This window comes from Pseudopodoces humilis, chromosome 2 (assembly GCF_049639895.1).
Source record: "Pseudopodoces humilis isolate 2021_Gansu_Grassland_sample_001 chromosome 2, ASM4963989v1, whole genome shotgun sequence".
NCBI lineage: Eukaryota > Metazoa > Chordata > Aves > Passeriformes > Paridae > Pseudopodoces > Pseudopodoces humilis.
In genome coordinates this window covers 20,960,450-20,978,027 of record NC_142201.1, presented here as the reverse complement: position 1 = coordinate 20,978,027, position 17,578 = coordinate 20,960,450, and the positions used below count along the sequence as shown (strand labels likewise).

The 17,578-nt window shown below is 36.0% G+C and overlaps 1 protein-coding gene across 2 annotated transcripts in view; it reads left to right on the top strand.

The window, feature by feature from the left end:
• The first annotated feature begins 4,060 nt into the window (after positions 1–4,060).
• The window catches only part of STS (steroid sulfatase), a 93,343-nt gene continuing 79,825 nt past the window's right edge, over positions 4,061–17,578 (top strand). Inside the window, exons 1-2 of one of the 2 annotated variants that reach the window (XM_088051409.1) lie at positions 4,061–4,085; positions 16,834–16,986. In XM_088051409.1, coding sequence (XP_087907535.1) covers positions 16,841–16,986 — 146 coding nt within the window. In that variant the 5' untranslated portion in view covers positions 4,061–4,085; positions 16,834–16,840. Of the gene's footprint in view, positions 4,086–9,232; positions 9,300–16,833; positions 16,987–17,578 lie in introns of those variants that run through there. The other variant, XM_005516841.3, reaches the window with a different exon arrangement.

Sequence of the window (17,578 nt, the reverse complement as noted above, 5' to 3'; positions counted from 1 at the left end):
GAATGAATTGTTGTATCCCTGTTTCAGAAATGTTGTATGTGTCATTTAGACCAGTGACTGCTACAAGCAGAAGGGAATAAGTATTATATTAATGACTGTATTTGACAGCCTGGCTCCATAATCTGTTTTTCACTGACTTTTCGTTTTTATGCCAATAATTATCCTCTCATCTGGAAAAATTAGACTAATGCAATTTTCCAAAAGCTATTAACAAGACTTTTAATATTAAGATGGCTATATATCCTAATGTGCCGTGCCAAAACTGAGCTTGTGTTGTGGTTGTGAAATGGGACACGATTAGGGTGTATTCTGGAGTTGCAGAGCATGAAGGAAAGCCTACAGGCTTCAGGGGGCATAGAGCTTCATTCAGGTTGTGGCATTCTTGTCACCAAATTTCTACCAGCATCAACTAGGGTGATGTTTGCACCAATACTTCTGAAGTTGGTGGAAATAAAGTAAAACCTTGCCTGATTTAAATTTTTCAGTTTTTGGATGTTTGTTGATTCTTGAAGGACCTGACAGAGTGTGGGGACCTGAATATCCATATGCTTTTTCTGACTTCATCACATCCAGGAAATAAAATTAATTATCTTGTAGATCAAATGAAAAATATTTTTCCTACCTGTTCAAGCCCATCTTTCGTTAAAAATCCTGTTCTGTTTATGACTTGCAGTAGCTTAGACCAGTATTATTTGATTGTCAGAAACTATAGTTATAGCAACTACAAAACCTGAATCTTTATTCTTTCATGGCGTAGCCAACTCATTCTTCCAGCTAAGCTCCCATATGTAAGTCTTAACAAAAGTTAATCACAACCATTAAAAAAACCATTAGACAGTGTCATAGAGTTCTATGTATAAAAGCCTTTGGGACTTCTTCCGAACTGTATAAAAGTCCTGTGCAATCCACAGATTTCACAAGTTCATGTAATGACTTTCTATTGAGATACCTACATGACTACAGAATTTTCAGAGGGAAACTTGCCACTGGTTCTTTAGACTAAGCTGAAGAATGACGTTTAAGCATCTTTTTTCACTGAAGATTTGTTAGTGTTCTCTAGAATCAACCCAATTTGTACAAAGTCTCTAGAACAGCAAAACTGTTATCTTTAAATTCTATGTGTCTTTCTAAAATACTCTTTGAAATTAGCTATATTCCTTGGGTTTCACTATGATAACAAGTTAACAAATACCCTTTGTTTCATTTTACCTCTGTTGCTGGTATGTTTCATTTGAATCTAAGTAAAATACAAGTTTGGATTAGCAGATTTATGTGAAAGCAGAATCATTTACATGTGCACCAACATCCAGGCAGGCTAATATACCAGTGTATCATATTTTGTTTTTACCAAGACACTGTACTGTACATGGTAGATGGACATGTAGTGGTGTGGTAAAGTTGGATCCTAAACTTCTAAAACTTTGGCAGAGGTGTTTCGATGAGCTGAAACAAAAGATCTGCCTTGCTGTGGCTCTGCCTTACCACTATATTACAGTAATTTGAATCATGCATCCTTCTTCCTCTTCATCCCATACACGAATTAATTTACCAATTCATACATTACAATTCAAATACCAGCTAAATGAATTGAACTCTTATACATATGAACATTCATAAATAAATTGGTAGATACAGACTCCCATTTGTGGCCAGAAGTCCAAAGTACCTTAAAAAATAATGTTTCTAACATATTATGAGAGAAAAAAAAGTAGACTTTGTGTTCATATCTATGCGGAAAAAGAAATCCAAACCACAAACACAAAATGGTGGCCAAAATGGATAATATAATCCATTAACTAATATAGATCATTGGAGAATTGTTGTAATCCTTCTCCCCGATGGGACCCCTCTGTCCCACCCCCCGTGGTGAGAGCCTGCTCGTCTCAAGGCACAGGCGGCCGAGGGGGTCCTGGAGTGGATACAACACGGACTCAAAGTATCTAGACACAGGAGGCTCAAACTTGCTGGAATAATCCCGGGTTTATTGTCTGTCGTCCATCCGGGGCAAGAGAGAGACCGAAATGCTCTGGGTCTCATCTCTTATACCAGGGGGCAGGGGTGATCAGGGGATGCAGGGAGGTCACAGCCAATGGCAAGGGGGAAGGGAAAGAAGGTTTTCAGGTAGGAACTCACATTACACAAACCAGAGGTGAGTTTTACCCTTGGGAGGTACCAAGATTTTTAGATGCACTACAACAGAGAATACATTACTGAGTAACACAGTACTCTATTGGCCATGGCTAAATGCAGCCTCCCTGTTGGCATTTTAGTTTTCATTCCTGCTTAAGCTTTGAGGTCAGCAAGTAATTGTCACTTTAGGACCCCTTAGTGATGTTTAATCAATCACAGAGAAGAAACCTAAACAAACCAGCCCCCTCTATTCAATCTTCATTCAGTACTCAAATTTGGATATTAGACGATGTTTATTTTCTCACTCATTAACTCATTGTAATTTTTTGCATACTCTTACAGTTAGAATGAATAGATCTTTATACACTGCATTTTGGTTTTCCATATCAAATGCCTTGAATTGTCATGCTAATTAGCACAGACAGATCTTCTTTTTCTTCATTTTATCTATATTTTGTCTTACACATACTTGTTTTATCATTACTTTCTTCTAATTTACATAATCACAAGGTTTTGAATTATTGTTTCTTAATAATTTGTTTTAATGAAATTTACTGTAAGTAGTTATTATTATGCATTTAAGAGTTGCAGTGTATGTACACAAGAGGTGGTGTTTTACCAGTGGTGTTGCTTCCCATCTTCTCATCTTCTTATCATCTTCTCATCATGATGTAGTACTGCTTCTTTTATCCATATACAGGGATTTTTTTAGTACCTTATAAACATTATTTATCTAAAAATACCATTAATCAAAGGGATTGAAAAGTAATTGGCTATTTTAGAGAGACTGACAAGATTTTTTTAACAATTATCTTTCTATTCACTTGTTAAAGCTTTGAATAAATGTAAGACAATAGTGCAGTTTTTCAAAGGCTTAAGGTAAATCTAGCATTTCCAATCAGTATTTGAAATAGAGGAAAGGTTGGTAATTTAAAATTCTTTCAAAGTTGTTATAGTAGAATGTTATTTTAATATAGAGGAAAAATGCAGAAAAAGGCTCAGGACAAACTGTACTGATTTCCTGAACCACAGAAAAATGTAGTTTAAACTTTGCATTTAGGCAGCTGCTCAAAAATCTTGGTTCAATTTAATTTCTAAGTCATTGTGAGCTCCCAGTTTTTGCCTGGAAAAAAGGTAAAACTTCATACTTAGTTTGTAAGGCTTGGATTCCATTAAGTTTCATCAGCAGTGGTTGTCACACATCTTTGGACATCCATCTTTTTCTTCCTGATTAAATTTTCTCATAACAAATACATAAATGGGGTGAGGAGGACAATAGCCGAGAAAGAAGGTAATATGTCAGCTAGCTAGGACTTTTTTGAAGTTTAATGAATGATTTTTCACATTAGGGTCCTTGGTCTTTCTGGAAGCAGTTATCTGGGAGCACATATTCTAAGACAATGCATATTGAAGAAACCAGGATGGGCTATAGTGTATGGTATTTATAAAAATAAAAAGAGTCTCAAATATTCATATTCTGTGCCTCCAATGGAAAAGTTTGAAAAACACTGATCTGATATTATGCTTTAAATGGTGTTTTAGTGCAGTTTGTCCAAAGTTACTACATAGATATTCTGTAGGAATGCTTCCTATGTGTACCGAAGGCAGAAATGTAGCTGAGATTCTGGCACAGCCCTTGTTTTCCAAAAATACAGTGAAAATTCACAAAAAAGTCTAACAGAAGATCTTCAGTAACAAACTGAACAAGCATCTTGCTTAGGCATATGTTTCTATCCATTATGAGAACATGATGAGATTGTTTCATACTAGTGAAGCAGTGTCTTATCAAGAAATCCTGTCAGTCTTTTATAAATTATCTTTTTCAGTGTTGTCCTTCTTCCCCTCCACTCTTCTGTTTCATTTCACACGACTGGACTTTGTACCCATATACTGATAAGTGCACAGCCATCTTGTTTGCATAGGAGAGGCAAAAAGAAAAAATTCCGTGCTGCAAGGTAAAACACCCTTTCTGCCCCAAAGTCTGTCATTTATATATAGCTTAACTGTAAACATTGGGGTTATATGTTGTTGTATGTTATGTATATGTTGTATGTATGTTTTATGTTATATGTATGTTGGAGTTCATATTCTTTCACATCTCAAAGAAATTCTTTATGGCAGGAAGTTAGCAATTATGAGAAATAATAACATTCAATGTTGCCTTTTCTGCATTAATTTAATATAATGTGTTTTTCACAATGAAAAGGAGATTGCTGAAACCGTACACTCATTTCTGTAAGATACTGTAAAATATAGTGGCAAATTATTTTGTAGCAGAATGCACTTTGTTATCAGGTATTGCAATGGAGTAGAATTTTCCCTGCCTTGAACAGATTAAAAACACTATACTTGAATTACTTGAATTGTGAAAGCATTTTGAAGAAAATAGAAAGCAGGGTCTTTATGAAATAGAAGATTTTCCAACTGTGCCACAGTACAGCTTTTTTTCTTAGCACTTAAGCTCTAGTTGTTTAAAAAGTAATGTTAAAAGTGTATGTAATTTTGATTATGGAGTCTGTCTCAAGGATCAAATGGAAATGAATTGTTAAATAGTTTTGGAGGGGGTAGGTTCTGAAATAAGCTTGTAGTTTTGAAGTGACTGGTTCATGTGCAGTGTATGTAGTCTGAAAAAGTCCAGTTCAAAGGTGGAAGCCTGCAAGACTTGCCTGTAACTTTTAAAGGTATATTAAATAAATCCATTATTTTCCTTTGTAACCTTTCAAACTGGGAGTAAACCCAGCTACTGAGGGGAGAGTATCTGTAGGAGGAATCTCTGAGATAGAGAAGGGCAAAGGGTGATAAGGAAAGGGAAAAGGTAAGGAAAAAATTCATGACTTCTGGATATGTTGTATCTGCCAGGCTTAAACAAAAAAATTGCATTTGAGCAACCTTACTGAGACAAGAAGGAGGAAGATGAAAGCGAAGCCTACGTAACGTAAACAAGCGCTGGAACAGAATCTGACCATACATATTGCTTGCTACGCAGTTCTTTAATGGCTCATTCATAATATGTATTCCATCCGTCCTGTTTTCTCACAAACATGTATTTTGCTTTTGCCCTTAGGATGTTCTGTAGGTGGATTTTAGTAAGACCTGTGTTAAAGCCCTGTCAGTCCAACAGCTGAGGCTGTGCTAACACAGGGAGAGCCCCACCCACCAGTAGGGAGCACTGTGTACTGCTGGCCCATGGAAGAGCCTATGTTGAGGGAAGTCATGTAGGAGGCAGGCGGCAAGGCACAGCAACATTGGGAGGAGCGACCAGAGCTAGAGAGGCAGTGAAAATACAGCACCTGGGCAAGCAGAATTGGAGGAGTCCAGCCACTGCTTCCAAAAGGTATTCAGCCTCAGTTTACATTGGTGGCACACTGATACGGGATTCTTGAGTAAAAAGGGATTTGAAATAGTTTCCATGGTTTGCAAAGATTAGGACTGCAGAAGAGTTTGTGCAGTGGCTTGCTTCTTGATTGTATGAGCAGAAGTTTGGGGATAAGGAGGAATGAAATTAAAGTAGTTCAGGTGAAAAGTTCAGTTGAGATGAGGACTACAGGACAATTGAGACGGCTTTTTAAAAAGTCCTTAACAAGAATTGTGTCTATGGCACTCTAGGCTTTAAACACACAAGTTTGAACAACTTCAGGTATGCAGTGATAGTGATTTTGGATTTTTTTTTGCATGCATCCTGGACAAACATTTCAAATTTGGTGCAAAAATGGCCTCTTCTTTTTGTCTACCATGCTAAAGAATCACTTGACTAGCTGTACTCATAAGGAAATCTTAGGGTACAGAGCACAAACAGATCTGTTTTTCTCTGTTATTGTTTATATTCTGCACCGCTGACAGAACTGACTACTATGATGAAGAAAATGAGAAGATATTAACATGGGTTAGTCACAAGAGTAACTCTTAGCATCTCCAGATCCTGTATTATTATAATAGACAACTGGGTGTGTTCTCTAGTGTAGAAGTTGTCTAATAATAGCAGTATTGTCCTGAAAAAAGGCATTTTGAACAGAGGAATTGATATGTTCTTTCTCACTGATGAACAGAATCCATCCTTCAAACACATAAGGTTGTGTTGTACCTAAAGGCACAAAGCAAAGGAAAACATCTTTTCTTAAAAACTTATTTAAAAACGTTCTCATACAATTGGAAAAGTATGTTATTTGCTTCAGAAATACTGGCAGCATGCTCCAGACCAAGCCAAAACATAATGAGAACCCTGGAGCTATTACTGAGAAACTTCCAAATGTTAATGGAAAAGCTAATGCTGGTGTACCACAAGAAAAGGTGTGCCATAAGAAAATAGAAAAATGCCTTTTTCTATTTTCTATTTCTATTTTACTACCTTTTAGTTAATTTATGATCTTAAAACATTGTTCAAAATAAGGTGGAAATGAAATAAATTGCTGTACTTTTGAGCTACTGGTATTTTCATTTTATCATGTTGGGATTTTGCCTTAACTCCTATGTGCAAAAAAAAAAATGCTGTTCTATTTTAACAGAAAGAATTTACAAGTTTCATAGAGTTCCTATGTAAGCAAAGGGTAAAGAACTAGAGAAAAAGAAGGGGAGGAAGGATGGGAAGAAGCAAGAATTTTCTACTTGCACAGGGCAGAATAAATCTGGATACCTCTGGCTTAAATTGCTGTTTTTCCTGTATTGCTGTAATACAATATTTACATTTCTACACTGTTTATTCAGGTATTTTTATTTTCTGTCTGTCTCTAAGGATCTACTTGGCCTCTTCTTGTATCGTAGACATATATGTTTAGTCTTAGAATTATTTGCTGTTTTGGGTATCCTTCATTTTAAGATATTAATTTTAATTTTTATTTAATCCTATGATGTTTAAAGTCTATCCCTCAAATATTTTGCCAAGCAACATATAGTCACAATTTTTTTTTTTTTTTATTGATGGGAAAGTCTTTTTGTAAGATTATTGCAATTAGTAAATGATTGAATCTTTGGAACTGGGATACAGATTTGGTTAATGTATATATATGTATTGTTTTGGAAATATCTTTGCCTTTTGTCTGCCACATTTTTAGCAGACTCTTGATCTATGTCATGTGCAATCAGACAGCTATACAGCCACTATGCAGCTCATCATCCTTCCTTTCCTAATTGTATAAATGTTCTTTCTAAGGTAAACATTTTCCTTGTTTGTAAGACCTCCTAATTTCATGATCCTTACATATTGTTTTCAGTTTTGTTTTGGAGTGATTGTATTTTATTTTTAAGCTGTTTCATACTTTTATGAATAATGCTAGTGGAGTATCTCTTCATTAAAGGTGGTTAGAAAATTACTTACCATCTTAGTCTCCTCCTCCCCTCTTTTCTGAAGCCCTTTTTCATTATGTTATTAGGGGGTAAAATAGAAATGGTGAATGGATAAAGCTATTATCTTTGTTTTAATTTTGCAGCAGGTGCTAAAAATTGGGTAATTTGTGAGTTAATCTTTTAACTCAAGTAAAACAATGCAGTAAAAATATCTCCCAGCCAAAAGAACAGAAAAGGTGGTTTGTTTTCACATTGTAAGTAACTTGTGAGTGCTTGTAAATGCTAAACAGGTTATTTTTCATGTTTGAAAGGAAGAGAGAACAATTTTATTTTTAAATTGCCTCAATTAAAAAAGAAAAGCTTTTTTTTTGTTTAAACCCACTTTTTTTTTCCTTGCTAGAAAGACTTTTGTCAAAAAAAATCCAAACAATCTCATTCATAACTATTTGCAGAATGAGGACAACATTCCATGCATATTAGTTGTAGGACAAAAGTAACATAAACCAGATTTTCCGGTTTTAGAAACTGTAGGGAAGGAGCTAGATTTTCAATAAGCCACTACCTGTCTATTTTTAATGTCTCTTACCCATGCAAATTAAGAGGAAGGAGAAGTTGTTTGTTTATGTCCTGTGAGCCTCCTGCTTATAGCAGCAACACCATACGTTAGTTGGTCTCAAGTCATTTTTTGCTTAATGAGCTTGGCCATTTCTCTCCCTGGTAAAATGTTCACTCTTAGATCTAGATGGATTCAATAACAGCAAATAAATTTTTGGCTCCTGATAATCAATTAAAGTAATTTGCCATTGGATCCATTTATTCCTTTTCATTTTAAATGTGGTGGGTTGGCCCTGGCTAACAGCCAAGAGCTTACACAGCTGCTCACTCCCTTCCTTCCTTCCCCAGGGATATGGGGAAAAATCAGAAGGAAAGCGAGTGAGAAAACTGGTGGTAAAATAAAGACAGGAAAATGCACATCGTAGGCAAAACCACTTGGGGAATACAAGTTAATTTATTGATAGGTAGCATAAATATTTAATTGGTTGGAGTATTGGGAAACAAAACAAAACAAAAAAAGGACAAACATTTAATCTTACAGGAAAAACAGTTTTCCTCCCACTCTCCCAGGTTCAGCTTTAGATTCCTCTCTTTCACTTTCCTGGTCTCCACACCGTCGCTCCAGACACCTGCTGCTGTGTTACTGCTGTAGGTTGTACACAGTCCCTTCAGGGAGGCACTGGGTGGCACACAAGGCTGTAGTCAGTGCTTGGCTGTTTCCCTGTGCTACTTCTTGTTGCTCCACAGACCACAGTGCCTTTGGGCATGTTCCTGATCCAGTGTGGGACACTTCCTACTGCTTTGGCTGTTTTGTTCTTTTCTCTTCTTCCTCCTCTCCCACTGCTCCTCACAGCCTTCTCTCTCTGTTCCTCCCTCCCCCACCAGTATTTTTGCCCTTTCTTAAATATGTTCCCCTAAGGGCTCGCCTGTGGTCTGCAGTGTGTCCATCACAGAGCTGGCTGGAACTGTGTTCAGTGCAGAGCAACTCCTGGTCTGTCCTCACAGAGGCATCCCCTGGAACGTCAAAGCAACTCCACTGTCAAAACAGCCTACCTCTTCTTCTACCTCTTACGTGACAGGACAAACATGTGCATCACTGCTCCATGATTGGAATGAATTAATTTCCCATGGTGTGATGGGCATCAGGAGAATGTCTAAGATACTTCTACATTTGAGTGGTGTTATGACCATAATGTTCATTGTCCGTGTGACTTGCTGAACAGTGTCCATGGACAGTAACAGACTTTTTCTTACCATGTATCAGGAACTGAAGTTTTTTTTGTTTCTGTGACAAGGACCTCATGAAGGAATGTAACAGGATCTAGTGATCACTGGTGAGTCACAGACTGTTGTTGTTGCCTTGTGTGTGCTCCTCATAGGAAAGTAGGCAGGAGGTACATGGGCTGAGCTCACAGTCTGTTAGCTGGTCACCCCTGACAAAAGCTTCTTTAAATATCATCCATCTTGAATAAATTCTGTTCTTTTAGAACTATGTCAAAATAAAGTTTATTTTACCAATCAGGTTTGTGACTGTAACCTGAACACCTGTTGGCTATAGCTGACTTCAATTAGAGAATTACCAATATTCCTATAAAATAGTCATTGCTGTTGAATTAATCACTCTTATCTCCTTCGTTTTAGAGTAATGAAAGAATAAAATATTTAAAATGGAATATTCATCATATTGCTATACAGTCTGGAAAGGAAAAATACTTAAATGAATCCCTTGGAGGAAAAATTCACTACTAATAGTCATGAGGAGTTGTTCCCAATTCTTGGATTTCTAGTAGAAATTACTACTCACAGAATAAGAAATTATTACACCAATAAGGTTGGTAGAGCACATCATACTAATTGAAAAACTTCATCTTTATTTATTACAAAAAGGGTTTTTTTCATATTTCATGCTGAGAGGATACAGGCAACCCATCATCAGGATGGGATTTATTTCATGTAACTATTACTTTTGTGTAAATCAAGTCTAAACTAGGTGTTAAGTGTTTCTAGTCTGTGGAAAAGGTCATGAGCATCCCTTCCAAAATTTATTTATACTAGTCTTAAGAAGAAACTCTTAAGGTGCCTGTATCTTCCTACTAATTAAAAGGAAAGCTTAGGTAATTAGCTCACACTAAATGCCAAACTTAAAGATTAATAAATTCACATGGATGGGTTTGCACTATTTGCTGTGGGCCATATAGGTACTTAAATTCTACTTGGGTAAAATCATTATTGATTAAATTTAACCTTGTCTTAATTTTTCTGTCTGCTACAATCAGCATTATTGAGTCCTTAAGTGTTATCATAATGAAAGTATAAATAACAAGAGAACTTAAAAATAAAATATAAAATAATAACTCTTTGAGAACAAACTAATTCAAATGCCTTTTTTCTTTAAATGAAGCATCATTTTGGAAATAGCATAACATATTGGGTCATTTTATTGATGTGCTACTTGCTAGCCTTATGTAGCAAAGAAAAATTACCTGGCCATTTCCCTGCAATTTTCTCTGGTAAACCATTCTGTCTAGAAGAGTGATTGTAGGTAGAGGAATATGGTTTTATAAAATCCAGAGCTTTGATCTTGACAGACTCCAGAGGATTCCATTAAGTAATTCATGGGAGAGAGATGGGTTTTGGTTGGGGTTAAGTTGTCTGGGTTTCTCTTCTGTCTGGTTTCATGTTTTCCTCTGATAGACATCCAAAGGCTATAATTTCAGTGAAAAGGGTTTAGAAACTGCTTTCAAATTGAGGGGAAATAAAATTCAGTTAAGTGGTTGGTTGTGCTACTGTCCCTTCAGTGACTTACAGCAGGACTTAAATACCAACCTTCAGATCTGTACACTATTCCTATGAAGGCACTGTGCTGGTGAAGTTGAGTGTTTTAGTCCAATACTACTTTTAATTTGAACTTCTATTTAATTTTTTTTTTTTAAACACTGCAATGAATATGAATGGAAACTCAAGGGAAACTAGTTTGGCTGCAGTTAGGCAAAGGTGAAGTTTGTAACTAGTCAGTGAGATGAAGCTGTGGTTTCCATGTTGTCCAGTTCAAATGGATGTAACCAAACTGTTAATTTTATGTCTAAGAGTCACAGTCTTGCGGAGCTTTACAGTCCTTATCTGATTGCATAACTCTAAAGTGCAAAATTGTAGGCACGTAAGTTCTCTGCATGTCCATTTGACACTCTTGAAGAAGGCATTGTCAAAAAGTCATTTCACTCAACATCAGTCTATGTTAAAAAAACCCTGATTCAACATCTTTCAAAACTACTAAGTAAGCTAAATATCATGGCTAAGTTTGGCTAAGCCCTCAAAGTATGTAAGATAGATTTCTAATAATTGTTTTGGATACTTACATCTGGTTTTCAGGAAGTGATGTGGCATAATCACTACTATTTAATTATTCATTATTGGCTTTTTTTTCTTTTTTATTTTAAAAGATTTTTTGTTCTGAGGTTGGTGCATAACAGGCAAATAAGATTACAACCTGTTTTATCTCAAGGATCTTTCTTATGTTGCTGACCAGAGCCCAAAATCAACATTTTAATGAGCATTTGGCTAACAGATAATATTATGAAAGAGTGGCAGGGTAAAAATGTATGTGTTCTAATATGTGTATCTAATTATATAAGTTTTTTATTACAAATAGAATAATGACATTAGATCACAAAAGATGATATATTACTCCATTCAGGTTATAATTTGCTACTGGAAAGAGTGTTTATTATTTATTAATACTGCTTTTAAATTCTGTAATTTAGTTGAGACAAAAGTAGAAAAATCTTGAGAGACCATTTAAAAAGGGTACCTAAACTAAACTTAGGTCTGATAGGGGCTCTGTGACTTCATCTCTATTTAATTCAGATTCAATAATTATTTTCAGTTAAGAAATAATTATTCGTTTTAATGTTTTTCCCAGCTTATATTAAGTGAAATTTCTTTCTTGCAATGAGACAACTTTTAGTCAAATAAATACAGATTTTCATATATGTATATAGTTAAGATGCATACTGAAATATAATGAAAAGTTTCAGAAAATCAGTTATATTACATCAAAGATTCAACAGATATTACCAACTTGTAAGAGAGGAATTAACTGAGAGAATTTAGCAAATCTTAAACTGATACCAGAAAATAATCAATTATATACATAAGATTACATTGCCATTTCTTAAAATTTATAAGTTTACTCTGTTTTTTTTTTGTTTCTCACTAAGCTGAAGAAATTTCTCTACAGAATCTTATGAAGGGCAGGGTTTTCTCTAGTTTGTTTACACTGTGATTTTTTATGACTTTAGAGAAATTTTTGGAGTTCAAACATTCAGTTAAGCAAGGTAATTTTTTTTCTTTCTTTTGCATACTGCTTAAGGATAGCACAGCATTTTTTAATTAGGTCAATATCTTTAAATGTTGTTTATTTCATCAGAAAATACTGTACCTTCAAGGATTAAGTGTATTAAGAATTTTCTCAAAGGGTTCTGTTACATTGAAAGAGTAGTTTACAGATAAATTGCTTAATCAAAGTTAATAAAAAATTCGGAAATTATTCAGTTGGGAAGAGATGTTTGAAAGATCTTCTTTTAATTGTTCTTGTAAAGATGCATGTGTTTGTAGTAGTCAGATGATTATCCAGCACACAGCTGGATAAACACATCATGTGATGGGAGAGCAGCTGGCTCATGGGTCAGGCACAAAGGGTTGCGGTGAAGGGTGACATCAGACTGGTGACTTGTCACCTCTGAGGTTCTACCGGGCTCCATCCTCGGCCCTCTCCTCTTCAGCATCTTCATAAACAATACAAGATTGAAAAATACACTAAATAAGCTTGCCAATGATGCTAAGTTGGGAGGAGCTGTTCACTCCCTTGAAGGCACAGAAGCCCTGCAGAGATCTCAACAAATTAGAGGACACCAGCTATATGGAGTTCAACAATGACAGGTACCAGATTCTGCACCTGAGGTGGGGAAACCTTGGATGTACGGACGGACTGGGGAATGAGAGGCTGGAAAGCACTACCAGGAAAGGGATCTGGGGATCCTGGTCAATGGCAAGTTGAACATAAGCCAGCAGTGCCCTGGCAGCCAGGAGGGCCAACCCTGTCCTGGGGGCATCAAGCACAGCATCACCAACCAGGCAAGGGAGGGGATTGTCCTGTTCTGCTCTGCCCTGGGGTGGCCACACTTGCAGTGCTGGGAGCAGTTCTGGGTGCCACACGGTTTGACATTAAACTATTAGAGAGTGTCCAAAGGAGAGCAGCAAAGATGGTGAAGAGCCTTGAGGGGAAGCCTTATGAGGAACAGCTGAGATCACTCGGTTTGTCCATCCTGGAGAAAGGGACACTAAAGGGAAACCTCACTGCAGTTATAACTTCCTCCTGAGGGGAAGAGGAGGAGTATGCACTGATCTCCTCTGTGTGGTGGTCAGTGACAGGACTTGAGAGAATGGTCTGAAGTTGTGCCAGGGGAGGTTTAGGTTGGATATTAGAAAAAGGTTCTTCACCCAGAGGGTGGTTGGGCACTGGAACAGGCTCCTCAAGTTGGTGGTCACAGCACCAAGCCTGACAGAGTTCAGGAAGTGTTTGGAAAATATTCCTGGGCATAAGGTATGACTCTTGGCCAGGAGTTAAGGGCCAGGAGTTGAACTTTGATAATCCTTTTAACTGTAGTTCCCCAACTTATTCTGTAATTCTATAACAGCCATATCTTGAGTCAGTTATCCTGATTTTAAAAAGAAATCAAACAAAGAAAAAAACACAACTCTTTGACCAGCATTTTTTAATGAAGAAAATTAAAATTTAAAATAAATGTTTGGTGAAATAGTGGATTATATCTGCTTGGGGCTTTTCTTTAATTTATTTTTTCTTACATATTTATACTTTGGGGTTTTTTAATGCTAATAGAAAATATGTATTAGAATTCCAAAAATACAATTTGGAGATATGTAGAAAAAGTTAGGACATGTATATGCCCCAACATGCATGTATGTGCATATTGACAGATCTGTGTTTGTATGCATATCTATATGTTCCTATACAATAATTAAAGTATTGTAGGTTGAAATAGGATGCGTGAAATATGAATTCTTGTGCGGATGTGATTTTAGGAGATTGAGCACCTCTTGAATCTATTCAACTTATCAGCCACCTCAGAAAGGAAGAAGCTACTTCTAGTTGTATTATATCATGGGGAACGCGAAGCAGATGTTAAAACTTGCAGTTATGTGCCCTATATGTAAAAAATAAGGAAAAATGTAGCCAGATGAATGTGAAACACAAACCTTTAAAGCTGATGCCTATTGAAGGAACATCTAAAGAGTGTTATGGAAGTAAAAAAATAAAATCAAATTCTTTCAATGCAAAAAACCAAACCAAACAAAAAGTTAATTAATTAGAAATAGATTATAACAACTCCATGAAGGTCAAAAGATCTATGGAGAGATATTTATTAAAATGTTTTCCTCTCCAAAATGCCTTTAATGCTGACTGCCAAAAGCTAAAAGGGTGTGCTAGTAAAATAATTCTTTTTCCAGGTTTTTTTTTTAAATCTTTTCTTAATTTAGATTGTCTCTGGACAGAGAGGAAATATTAGTTAGCTGAAAGCTTCATCTGATTTTGTGTTATCATTTTCGTGTTAGGTCTACATATGCTTGTGTTTCCACCAGGAGATGCCCTGGTGTAATACAGACAGCCCTCAGCATCCTCAAAGCTTCATGCTTCTCACGTCCTTCCCTTTTAGCTCCTTTGAATTTCTTTGCTGTTGTCTGTTCCACTCAATTTCATCCAACTGATTTTTCTTGCTTTCTATGCACGTCCTTTCAAGACACACAAAAATCTGATGCAGAAAGAGTGCACCAGAGAATCATAGTTGTTTGGATTATTTTTTTCCCTGTTGCGTTGTTGATTTCACTTCAGGGACATGATCTCAGGTGAAGGCAAGTAGCTCAATTTGTGAGAGTATCTACAAATACTCCTTCAGAGTAGAGAAATATCCAGAAGTATTGTATGAGAGACAACCTTCAATAGCTCTATTTTTGGCTGATTTACAAAATGAGAAATGGAGGTTTTAAATGAGGCTATGTTCTGCAGGGCTTGCAAGCATCCATGCAGCTCCCTACATAATTTCACCAACATATAATGTCCTCTTTTTCGACATGCCCATTGCTATTAGCCTTTGAGACCTTTGCAGTCAGAACATAAGAGTAGGAACATAGGATCTGGCAACAGTTCCTGTCCTCTTGGGTCAATTTGGGTGTTAACTGTTCTCTTGGAAAGTATGGAAAGCAAATCACGTTTATTTATCTTTTCAGGGAAGATCTTATCTTCCCAGGTTCTTTCTAATCACTTCTCTTCATTGACCATATTCATAACTCCCAGCTCTTTCCTCCCAGACATTTCCACTTCTCTCTCACCTCTGTTCCTCAGTTTTGTTTTCCTGTTCACTGTCATCTTTTCCAGTTTCTTCATTCTTCTACCATTTCTCCTCATTTCTGCCTGCAATTCTCATTCCAGCTGGTTCTCACCTTCCATTCTTGCTATTAAAGTCAGAGTAAACTCTTCTAGTTCTGCCTATTTTGTCTCCTCTACAAATAATTTTACCCACCTCATTTCACCGTGTATTCGTCTCCCTTGATGTCTAGTCTCTTTGTACCAGGTCTTTCAGTTTTGACTTCTTTATCTTCTCACCAGTTACTCCATAACTCATTGATTTACAAGATTTTTCTTTCTTGATCGGCTATCCCCATTCTCTCTGGAAATTATTCTATCTTCTTTTTCGATTCTTTCACATACAAATTTCTACGTTAGTCCTGGTTTCTTCCACTCTTTTCTGAGAATAATGCAAGTGCAGATGTGACTCATGCCTTGCCTGAATTTGAAAAAGGCTGCCTGCATCCAGAAATTATGGGAATCTCACTAAGAGACAGAATAGAGTCCCTGTTCTTTTTGATGCCTGGCACAGTCCATTACAGCCTGAAGGCGCTCAGTTTTAGCCAGGGCATGGTCAGTACAGTTTAACACAGAGATATGACAAGTTCTGATTACGGTAAAACAGCATTCATATCATGTACATCTGCAAATGCTCTGCTTTTACCATAAAAGCATATGTTGTATGCTGTATGCTGTAAAATACATCCTTCTTCCTGTTTTAAGTTTGATATGACATGAGCATTTCTTATAGAACATTGTAACGTGATATCAATTTTTAATTGATTTTGCTATAGACCCTGGTATTTATAATGTTTGTAAAGAACCTTTTCTTAAACACTCCTTACAATAATTTCTTAGTGCATCTCTTCACCCTCTTTTCCATCATATTTATTCCTTTCCAGAAACTTCAGCTGGGCTTTTTTCCTCATTGTTGAAGAGAAGTTCTGTCATTTACTTCATTAGTGGAATTGATTAACTTTTTTTTTCTGCAGTGAGCCTTGAAAGTTTTGGTCCTAAATGATTTCAGATTCTGTGTTCCTCAAATAACATTTGTAGCTAGAAAAAAGCAAAACAAAAAAACCCAAACAAAAAGACAAACACACACAAAAAAAAAAGTCTCAAGCATTGTTAGCTCTTATGATTTATTGCTGCGTAGTGCATGTGTATAAGCAAAATTGCCACTGAGGTTTTATCTAGTTCTTTATTTGTCTTTATTTAAAGGCTACATCTGTGTAAAGGAGTGGAAGGAAAATTTAGTCATGCACTAAAATATGCATTTTTATTTTTAAGAAATATGAGAGAGGAAATGTTTTGAAAAACTTTCAAGAAAAAAAGAAAGCCAACTAAAAGTATTCTACCTTTTTTTTCTTTTACTATGCAAAATATAATAGTAAATTAGATTAACAATCTATTTATTATATTTTCCACCTGTTTTTACACACCAGGAAGAAGATGGGGCTCCTTTTACTTCTAATAATTTGTCAGTGTGCCATAAACAGTATCAAAACACACAGTGTTTCAAAGCCCAATATAATTTTATTGATGGCTGATGATCTTGGTATTGGAGACCTGGGATGTTACGGGAACAGAACCTTAAGGTAGGATGTTAATTCAGGGGAGTCATACCTTTATATTGAGTTTTCAATGGATTTTTAAAATTAAAAATGCCAGAACATTCAGAGGTTTGATTAGGTTTTTTATGGGCAACCAAAGTTAATAACTTTTCCAGAGATTTGAATATTCAGTCCTTATTTTCTTTTTTTGACCAAAGCCTTAGCTAATGCGTTTATCCTGCTGAAAAGTTACATTATAAACAGAGGATTGAGCAGCCAACCAAGTAAGGGTAGTTCTAGAGAACTAAAGTATAATTGACAATTTTCTTCTATAATATATGTGACACAAATACTACTATGAATTAAATATATTTTGAAGCACTTATGGTTTGGGACAAGCTTGTTGTTAATTGTAAATAAAGAACTGATATTTGCCCTTAATTTATCATCATACAGTAATCAATGTATTAATTAAAACAAATGTTAATATATTTGAATAATGCTTCAGTGTGCCTGGGGATGTTTCTTGCTACCAGCTTAGATGTGAGGGTTGTGTAAACAGAGCAAGTGATATCTAGCCATTGTGTTTCAGTGGTGCAAAGTCTTTAGCAAAGTAAGATAACACATTCAGACTAAA